This window comes from Coregonus lavaretus (assembly GCF_964263955.1).
Source record: "Coregonus lavaretus genome assembly, chromosome: 30".
In the NCBI taxonomy this organism is placed as follows: Eukaryota; Metazoa; Chordata; class Actinopteri; order Salmoniformes; family Salmonidae; genus Coregonus; species Coregonus lavaretus.
The window spans coordinates 15281353-15292083 of NC_140017.1; the positions used below are offsets into that span (position 1 = coordinate 15281353).

General features: G+C 42.2%; 1 protein-coding gene across 1 annotated transcript; it reads right to left on the reverse strand.

The window, feature by feature from the left end:
• Positions 1–2058: 2058 nt before the first annotated feature.
• Positions 2059–9995, reverse strand: LOC311105549 (eukaryotic translation initiation factor 3 subunit K). The gene is made up of 8 exons (XM_084147725.1): positions 9820–9995; positions 9320–9418; positions 5798–5918; positions 4831–4908; positions 4487–4553; positions 4315–4392; positions 2485–2610; positions 2059–2210 (listed from the first exon to the last, which is right to left on the reverse strand). Exons 1-8 carry the CDS (start codon positions 9879–9881, stop codon positions 2179–2181), a joined length of 663 nt encoding a protein of 220 aa, XP_084003851.1. The 5' UTR covers positions 9882–9995; the 3' UTR covers positions 2059–2178.
• Between the last annotated feature and the right edge of the window lie 736 nt (positions 9996–10731).

Genomic DNA, 10731 nt, shown 5'->3' on the forward strand with positions numbered 1-10731 from the left:
GGTGTCTAAGGGAGCTGGCTCTTCTCACTATGACAGGTTGTTATGATAAACGTATGCCTGGTAACAGAAGAGGCGGGGACTAGCCTGTGCGCCAACGGATAGGCTGAGTAAGTCTAAATCACGCTCAAGTCTTTACTCTGATTGGCCAGCAGAGAGGTGGGAAACTCTCTCTGTAAGAGTATTTGAAGAACAATCTGAAACAATGGATTTAGTTCTCTGAAGTGCCCTGCGAGGTATTTCAAAGAGCCCGTATATACGAAACATCATATTTACCATTGAAGGTTTTTGCATTAATTAAAATAACTAGTATATCTTAGAAGTCGTGTTGACCTCTTTTGTTCCTAATACCAGATTTGAATTGACGCAACTTTGACAATATACACTGAACAAAAATATAAATGCAACATGTACAGTTTTGGTCACGTTTCATGAGCTGAAATAAAAGATCCCAGAAATGTTCCATATGCACAAACAGCTTATTTCTCTAAAACGTTGTGCACACATTCGTTTACATCACTGTTAGTGAGCATTTCTCCTTTGCCAAGATAATCCATCCATCTGACAGGTTTGGCATATCAAGAAGCTGATTAAACAGCATAATCATTACACAGGTGCACCTTGTGCTGGGGACAATACAAGGCCACTAAGATGTGCAGTTTTGTCACAACACAATGCCACAGATGTGCAGGCTCCCTCAAGCTGGCATGCTGACTGCAGGAAGTCCACCAGAGGTGTTGCCAGAGAATTGAATGTTCATGTTCTACCATAAGCCGCCTCTAACATCATTTTAGAGAATTTAGTAGTATGTTCAACCGGCCTCGCACCCGCAGACCACGTGTAACCGGCTTCTTCACCTGCGGGATCGCCTGACACCAGCCACATGGACAGCTGATGAAACTTTGGGTTGAACAGTCTCATTGAAGCTCATCTGCATGCTCGTCCTCCTCACCATGGTCTTCACCTGACTGCAGTTCGAACCGACTTCAGTGGCCAAATGCTCACCTTCGATTTCTATTTGCATGCTAGAAAAGTGTGCTCTTCACAGATGAATCTTGGTTTCAACTGTACCGTGCAGATGGCAGAAAGCTTGTATGTCGTCGTGTGGGCGAGCGGTTTGCTGATGTCAACGTTGTGTACAGAGTGCCCAATGGTGGCGGTGGGGTTATGGTATGGGCAGGCATAAGCTATGGACAATGAACACACTTCCATTTTATCGATGGCAATTTAAATGCAGACATACCGTGACGAAATACAGAGGCCCATTGTCTTGCCATTCGTCTGCCGCCATCACCTTATGTTACAGCATGATAATGCACTGCCCCATGTCGCAAGAATCTGTACACAATTCCTGTAAACTGAAAATGTCCCAGTTCTTCCGTGGCCTGCATACTCACCAGACAGTTCCCGCCAATATCCTGTAACGTCACACAGCCATTGAAGAGGAGTGGGCCAACATTCCACAGGCCACAATCAACAGCCTGATGAACTCTATGCGAAGGACATGTGTTGCGCTGCATGAGGCAAATGGTGGTCATACGAGATACTGACTGGTTTTCTGATCCACACCACTACCGTTTAAGGTATCTGTATTCCCAGTTGTGAAATCCATAGATTAGGGCCTAATGAATTGCTTTCAATCGTCTGATTTCCTTATATGAACTGTAACTGAGTAAAATCTTTGAAATTGTTGCATGTTGCGTTTATATTTTTGTTCAGTGTAGTTTGTCATAAATAGTCGAAGGAATGTTTTGTGTGAAGTTATGACAAATGATTAGGCATAGCATGCAAAAATGTAGACGATTTCTTTTTTTCTCTATAAATCCTAACCTTGTCCCCAGGCTCAGAACAGGCTTGAACAGGATACAGACAGTGTTCATTTACTGACATGCCAAGTAAAAGATAAAATAGCTCTCTCTCCTTAGGCACACCCACATCTTATCACAGATAAGAAAATACAGGCCCTATTTCTGGTAATTATTCATTTCCTGAAATGGACTTAATAGGTTAACATCAGAGACTAGTTCAATCTAATCAGTGAAAAGATCAGAACACTTTGGGTCTGAGTTTGAATGGATAATTAAAATTTATTGTTAAAGGTTGGTTTGAGGAATATGTACTGCTGTCTTGTTGAATTTCTTTTTATTGTGCGTTCTGAGTGTTTGTGCAGATGTGTCAGTATCACTGAGATGTGGCCATGATGCTGGATACACCTGTGGAAGAGGGACAGAAACAAAGGAAAATACAGGAGTGAAAAGGAGGGAAATAAGACAGAGGGGAGCAGGAGAAAAAGGGAAAGAAGGTCAACAAAATTGTCTTTCCATGAAAAGTCTTAGGTTATATAAAGCTACACTGGGAGGGGGGGGGGGTAAGGAAGAAGTTGACCTTTGAAAATGTATGCTAAAAGTGACTACAGACAGACAAAAAAAATCCACTTCACTGCATAACAGCAAGTAAGACTGGGACACAAGACAAGGAAACACTCACTCTCAAAGTCAATCTTTTCCACAATGTTCTTGGGCTTGACGCTCTCCTCCTGGTTAAAGATGAAGATCTGCCCTTCCTCGTTCTCCGTCCACCCGTACTTGCTCATCCACACCTTCACCTGTGTGTCTGTATGGGGAGCAGGAAGTCAAATTAGCAGGCTGAAGTGGGATATGACTTACAGATAATGAACACTGTAGTGTCACTGAAAGAAAGGAAATCAATAGGACATTGCATTCGGAAAGTATTCAGATCCCTTGACCTTTTCCACATTGTTACGTTACAGCCTTATTCTAAAATGGATTCAATTAATTTTTCCCCTCATCAATCTACACACAATACCCCATAATGACAAAGCGAAAACACATTTTTTGAAATGTTTGCAACTTTATAGCAAATAAAAAAACATTAATATTCAGACCCTTTGCTATGAGACTCGAAATTGAGCTCAGGTGCATCCTGTTTCCATTGATCATCCTTGAGATGTTTCTACAACTTGATTGAGTCCACCTGTGGTAAATTCAATTGATTGGACATGATTTGGAAAGGCACACACCTGTCTATATAAGGTCCCACAGTTGACAGTGCATGTCAGAGCAAAAACCAAGCCATGAGGTTGAAGGAATTGTCCGTATAGCTCCGAGACAGGATTGTGTCGAGGTACAGATCTGGGGAAGGTTACCAAAAAAGTTCTGCAGCATTGAAGGTCCCCAAGAACACAGTGGCCTCCATTCTTAAATGGAAAAAGTTTGGAACCACCAAGACTCTTCCTAGAGCTGGCCGCCTGGCCAAACTGAGCAATCGGGGGAGAAGTGCCTTGGTCAGGGAGGTGACCAAGAACCGGATGGTCACTCTGACAGAGCTCCAGAGTTCCTATGTAGAGATTGGAGAACCTTCCAGAAGGACAACCATCTCTGCAGTACTCCACCAATCAGGCCTTTATGGTAGAGTGGCCAGACGGAAGCCACTACTCAGTAAAAGACACATGACGGACTGCTTGGAGTTTGCCAAAAGGCACCTAAAGAACTCTCAGACCATGAGAAACAAGATTCTCTGGTCTGATGAAACCAAGATTGAACTCTTTGGCCTGAATGCCAAGCGGCACGTCTGGAGGAAACCTGGCACCATCCCTACAGTGAAGCATGGTGGTGGCAGCATCATGCTGTGGGGATGTTTTTCAGCGGCAGGGACTGGGAGATTAGTCAGGATCGAGGGAAAGATGAATGGCGCATAGTACAGAGAGATCCTTGATGAAAACCTGCTCCAGAGTGCTCAGGACCTCAGATTGGGGCGAAGGTTCACAGGACAACGACCCTAAGCACACAGCCAAGACAACACAGGAGTGGCTTCGGGACATGTCTCTGAATGTCCTTGAGCGGCCCAGCCAGATCCCAGACTTGAACCCGCTCTAACATCTCTGGAGAGACCTGAAAATAGCCGTGCAGCGACGCTCCCCATCCAACCTGACAGAGCTTGAGAGGATCTGCACAGAAGAATGGGAGAAACTCTCCAAATACAGGTGTGCCAAGCTTGTAGTGTCATACCCAAGAAGACTTGAGGCTGTAAGCACTGCCAAAGGTGCTTCAACAAAGTACTGAGTAAATGGTCTGAATACTTATGTAAATGTCATATCCTTTTTTATTTTTTTATACATTAGCAAAAATTTCTAAACACCAGTTTTTGCTTTGTCATTATGAGGTATTGTGTGTAGGGGGGAAAAAAACAATTTAAATCAATTTTAGAATAAGGCTGTAACGTAACAAAATGTGGAAAAAGTCAAGGGGGTCTAAATACTTTCTGAATACACTGTACATCTTAAATGAATGGTCTTACCAAGGGGGTCACCCAGCATCTCAGACAGAAGTCGATGCTCAATGTTCTGGTATGTGATTCCAACCACATGGCAGATAACTGGAGAGAGAAGCAGTTAGACAGGCTATTATCACGTTTTATTGCAATATTACGCAGTCAGCAACTAAACTTGATTTCCAAATATTCTACTCACACTTGCGCACTGAGTCCTCAAAGCCTGTGATGCCGTCAATGAATTCCCTGTTCTCCTCCAGACTGGACTATGTGACAGACAAAGGAATGAGTACCATACAATCGTACCATTATGAGAACTGGATGTTACATTTCATAAAGATATAATAAAGTCATGATAGGGGTTGTCTATTAGTACAGCCATCGATCTCCAGTTAGTCATGTTTAACCGCAATACATAACCTTCATGTCAGGATATGATCCCCAAAATTCTTTAACTATGATTGGAAAGTTGTGTGAAATGAGCAGGACAAAAAGGCAGGTGAAACAAAAAGAGAGAAACAGAGATATGTATTGTGTACATACCCAGAAGGACTGGAAATGGCAGGTCTCCAGGAGGTTCCCCAAGTACAGGATCTGCCTTATGGGGCGCTCCTCCTGCTGCTTCACTGTAGTCAAGGAAAGCCACCACACACAGAGCAAACAACTGGCCCCATAATAGACAGTAATGTCCACACCATTACTTAAAAACAAACTCCGGAAAACAACAATCAACCAAAACTAATTATTGTAGGCTTGCACAATCTTCTGCACATCTATCATTCCAGTGTTAATACGAAATTGTAACTATTTTGCACTAAAGCCTATTTGCCTTACCTCCATAACTTACTACATTCGCACACACTGTATATATATTTTCTGTTATATTTTTGACTTTGTTTTGTTTACCCCATATGTAACTGTTTTTAAATCGCACTGCTTTGCTTTATCTTGGCCAGGTCACAGTTGTAAATGAGAACTTGTTCTCAACTGGCTTACCTGGTTAAATAAAGGTGAAATAATAAATTTAAAAAATTGGGCGGTATCCAGATTGCCGTACTTTAATACCGACCTTGTGCCATACCGGGTGTTCTGTAATACCGGCACTGAACACAAGGGGCGCTGTTTTTCCAAACCTCAGGTCTCTCAGTTGTGTCCTTGTAAACAAATGCCAGGTGACTGGGGACTACTGGTAAGCTTCATAATGAAAAAATTGACAGATGCAATGAAGAACACAATCTTCTTTATCTCTAAACGTATTGCACAAGTTGACTGCAAGTATTTACTTAAAAAGTAGCTACAAATATTCAAATAAAATAAAATAAAACACTTCAAATAAATAGTTTCAACGGTATTGAAAAACCATGCTGTGGCCATTTCCAAATACCCCGGTATATGGTATACCGCCCAAGCCTAAATTATTGTCTGTTTTTGTTGACAGGGAGTACAGAAGTGGACAAACTGCACTAGATGCTGGATTGATACTAGATTATACTGAGCACCAAAAGGATACGTGTGTCTGGTCAATCATGCACTTGCACAGAGTAAAGTCTGTGTGTGGTAGGTTGGTCAGGGCCTTGAGCAGAATCTGCGACGTCACTGTGACCTGGAAGTAGGCAGGGTTGAACTGATACCTACAGGAACAAGAACAGCATCTCTGTTACTGATATAGCCATGAGTGGTATTCTGCTAGCCCAAGAATGTACACCTTAAGGTCCAAGGACCGTATATGTTATTTTGAGAGGTAGACTGGCTCTGGCAGCCAAAAACTCCATCTAAATGTAAACGATTCTCAATTGCATAAACATAAAGCTCTTTACCTTCATATCACATCAAAATAATTTCACTTACTGTACAGTCGTGGTCAAAAGTTGAGAATGACACAAGTATTGGTCTTCACAAAGTTAGCTGCTTCAGTGTTATGAGATATTTTTGTCAGATGTTACTATGGTATACTGAAGTATAATTACAAGCATTCCATAAGTGTGGAATGTTATTGACAATTACATTAAGTTTATGCAAAGAGTCAATATTTGCAGTGTTGACACATCTTTTTCAAGACCTCTGCAATCCGCCCTGGCATGCTGTCAATTAACTTCTGGGCCACATCCTGACTGATGGCAGCACATTCTTGCATAATCAATGCTTGGAGTTTGTCAGAATTTGTGGGTTTTTGTTTGTCCACCCGCCTCTTGAGGATCGACCACAAGTTCTCAATGGGATTAAGGTCTGGGGAGTTTCCTGGCCATGGACCCAAAATGTCAATGTTTTGTTCCCCGAGCCACTTAGTTATCACTTTTGCCTTATGGCAAGGTGCTCCATCATGCTGGAAAAGGCCTTGATCATCACCAAACTGTTCTTGGATGGTTGGGAGAAGTTGCTCTCGGAGGATGTGTTGGTACCATTCTTTATTCATGGCTGTGTTCTTAGGCAAAATTGTGAGTGAGCCCACTCCCTTGGCTGAGAAGCAACCCCACACATGAATGGTCTCAGGATGCTTTACTGTTGGCATGACACAGGACTGATGGTAGCACTCACCTTGTCTTCTCCGGACAAGGTGTTTTCCGGATGCCCCAAACAATCGAAAAGGGGATTCATCAGAGAAAATCACTTTACCCCAGTCCACAGCAGTCCAATCCTTGTACCTTTTGCAGAATATCAGTCTGTCCTTGATGTTTTTCCTGGAGAGAAGTGGCTTCTTTGCTGCCCTTCTTGACACCAGGCCATCCTCCAAAAGTGTTCGCCTCACTGTGCGTGCAGATGCACTCACACCTGCCTGCTGCCATTCCTGAGCAAGCTCTGCACTGGTGGTGCCCCGATCCCGCAGCTGAATCAACTTTAGGAGACGGTCCTGGCGCTTGCTGGACTTTCTTGGGCGCCCTGACGCCTTCTTCACAACAATTGAACCTCTCTCCTTGAAGTTCTTGATGATCAGATAAATGCACCTAAATCAACCAATCTTACTAGCAGCAATATCCTTGCCTGTGAAGCCCTTTTTGTGCAAAGCAATGATGACGGCACGTGTTTCCTTGCAGGTAACCATGGTTAACAGAGGAAGAACAATGATTTCAAGCACCACCCTCCTTTTAAAGCTTCCAGTCTGTTATTCTAACTCAATCAGCATGACAGAGTGATCTCCAGCCTTGTCCTCGTCAACACTCACCTGTGTTAACGAGAGAATCACTGACATGATGTCAGCTGGTCCTTTTGTGGCAGGGCTGAAATGCAGTGGGTTTTTTTTACCGGCTTTATCACAGTTGCAGCCGACAGTATTTTTCAGTTACAACACGTTTCTGGCGGCCTTCTTCAGTTACACACAGGTGTTCAGAGCATGCTAGATAGTAGGGATGTGCATCTCTCCTTACAAGCATGAATCAATACGCATCTAGATACATGGGCTCCGATACGATTCAGGAACGATACTTTTAGTTTGAAACAAGTCGGTGCGTTTTGATTTGATTAGCGGAACGAATCGTTGCGATGCACTAACAATTGTTGCATGAACACATTCATTTTCCATTCTAAATTAATATCTGATACTGCTGGAGCTCAGGAGCTGGATCTGTCTGAGCTGACTTCTCTGAGCGGCCCTGTGTGTGTGAATGATGTAGTGTGTGAGCTGAGCCATATGGCAGACCGAGCATCTACCACTGTTCATGTAAAAATGACCAAATGCACAGACTGTTTAAATATTTCGTATGGTGACCCTGGCAATCGAAAAGCCCCAATCAGCAGTTAGATGTGCGTTCAGTTGTGTCCACCCTGGTAGCCTACACAGCTCCACTGATAAAAAATATATTTATACAGCACATTTGGTAACAATGACCCAGCAAATTACATTGATTGTCCAATTAATAAAGCCTATGATTTAATATTACAAAATCCATTTTACAAACATCTGAACGAGTGGCGCAGTGGTCTAAGGCACTGCATCGCAGTGCTAGCTGTGCCACTAGAGATCCTGGTTCGAATCCAGGCTCTGTCGTAGCCGGCCGCGACTGGGAGACCCATGGGGCGGCGCACAATTGGCCCAGTGTCTTCTAGGGTAGGAGAGGGAATGGCCGGCAGGGATGTAGCTCAGTTGGTAGAGCATGGCGTTTGCAACGACAGGGTTGTGGGTCCGTTTCCCACGGGGGGCCAGTATGATTTTTTTATATATATATATATATATATATATATATATATATATATATATATATATATATATATATATATATATATAAATAAATAAATAATGTATGCACTCACTAACTAAGTCGCTCTGGATAAGAGCGTCTGCTACATGACTAAAATGTAAAATGTAAGGTGACTTGCAGATGTAGCCTACGAATTTTAGCACTGGGTAGACCTACCTCTCATTGGCGCGAGCAGCTGCGTCTCCTGCACTGTGCACACAGTTATCTGACTAGTAGATCAATGTCATACATGCATACAAGTTTGATAGGCTGAAGGAGAGGACGCATCAATTCAGTCACAACAGATTATCGGTATTTTCAGAATAAGGCAGAAAGAAAATATATATTTTTAAATTGAATCGGTTTTCTTACCGATTGCTCATTCATTTGGATCGGTTTTGGGCTCCCGCAGACAGATGCACTCGCATTTTAAACATCTGAACCGACGACCGATGCTTATCAGTGAATCGTTACATCCCCACTAGATAGCTAATTAGCACAGGTGGTCAACCTATGTCTTGCGTAAACACGCAATGTAACATGGAGATATGGCAGTGTGCGAACACTAACCCTATCAAGGTGTGTATCAATTCAACATTTTTGTTGTTGTTGATTTCTCGCTGATATGAAAGATAAGGTCCTTATGCTTCCAAAACCGTACCGCAAGTGACGCGTGTTAATGTTCAGATTGAGCGCCGAAGAAGCCTTCGTCCAATGATTTATGTGTAATGTAATGGAACTGAGAGTCATGATCAATGGCTACTTGCCACCCAGCAGGAAAATATAACTACATGTTACCCATTTTGTACAGGCATAACTAATGTGATAGTAGTCAGACAGTCAGAGGTAGGTTGACTCACAATTTAAGGATAGCCAAATTGGCCTCTAGGTCGTATGCATTCTCTTTAACTTGTGTTTCCACGTAGCGTTCCAATGTTGCAAGGTTTTCTGGGTTGTATCTGTAAGAGATCATAAACAATGTAACATTAAGGGCATGGATTCAACAGATAGCCGACACAGCTAGCTAACTACAACACACAAGTTGTGCAAAAACATGCATAGAGACAATCAATCTGCATCACAACCAACCAGCTGTCAAAGGATGTTGTGCTAGGTAAATAACATTAACTTACGGTTTACCGGTACAAGCCGGTGTAACAGTACCTAGCTAGTTAGTTAACGTTAGTTTATAAGTAACACTAGGTAAACCAAAGGTATGTGACACCTACACGTCGTTAGATGTTGGATATGTCTAATAAATGATTCCAACAGCTAACTGTTTTAACTGTAACTTTCTGCATAATGTCAAACAATCAAATGTAGCTAGCTAAGCTAGTATTTGTCAAACAAGTGTCCATACCGATCGATTCCTCGTAAGAGCTTTCCTACGTTGGCTCTCATCTGCTCGAATGACGACGCCATTTGGTCCAAACTCTTATTGTGGTCTTTTTGGTGCTAAATTCTAAGAAATCCGCACGTGGACCGAAAAGTAGAAAAGAGAGCAAGCGGAGGGAGAAAAGGCTTGGAACGGAAAGGGCTGTTGTGACGTAAACAGGAAGTTATATTACTGACGGACCACCGTTAGAAACATACATTGGAGACAATTAAAGTTCAACAAATCAGTATGTTTCATTTGTGAACATATAGACGAATGGCCAAATATATGCACTATATTTATCATTGACGATCGTTTCGAATGACGTGAATGCAGTGAGGAGCCTGAATGTGATGGTTATACTTCCACTATTTTCAATAGACTGAAACCACTTTGGTTCCTGGTTCCTACCCAAACAAAATGACTGATGCATGGTAACTTTACTGCCTGTAGTCCGCCATAAAACCTACAGAAGAAGAATAACTTTACTGCTTCCTGTTGTTGTGATGGAGTATGAGCTACGCTAGTAAGATAAATATGTTGGTTGCTGTAAAAGCAGTAGATTTAGTATTGCTCTTACATTGTAATATGTTCTATAGTTATAATGTTGTGCTAATTAGCGAACCAATTTACATCAACAAGATTCAGCAGCGGGCCGATTAATCTTGAGCGGATGTTCGGGGGGCCAGAACAGCATTACATATAATTTGTAGACCGCAATTTGACCGCAAGAATCCCAAATAGAAGAATCTCAAACAGATATAATAGTTGACTAAAACATAATAATTTCAAACCTTGCTTACATTTGTATAAGATCACATGTATATATTTATTGTAAAAAAACAAAAAAACATTGTAAAGTGGTTATCCCACTGGCTATAAGGTGAATGCACCAAT

Excerpts from the sequence above, each read along its gene's own strand:
- LOC311105549 (XM_084147725.1), bottom strand. The coding sequence starts at position 9,881 with ATGGCGTCGTCATTCGAGCAGATGAGAGCCAACGTAGGAAAGCTCTTA. Across the intron at positions 4,554-4,830 it reads GCCATTTCCAGTCCTTCTGG|TCCAGTCTGGAGGAGAACAG; the intron begins GTATGTACACAA and ends TCTGTCACATAG. Across the intron at positions 2,211-2,484 it reads GGAAAAGATTGACTTTGAGA|GTGTATCCAGCATCATGGCC; the intron begins GTGAGTGTTTCC and ends CCTCTTCCACAG.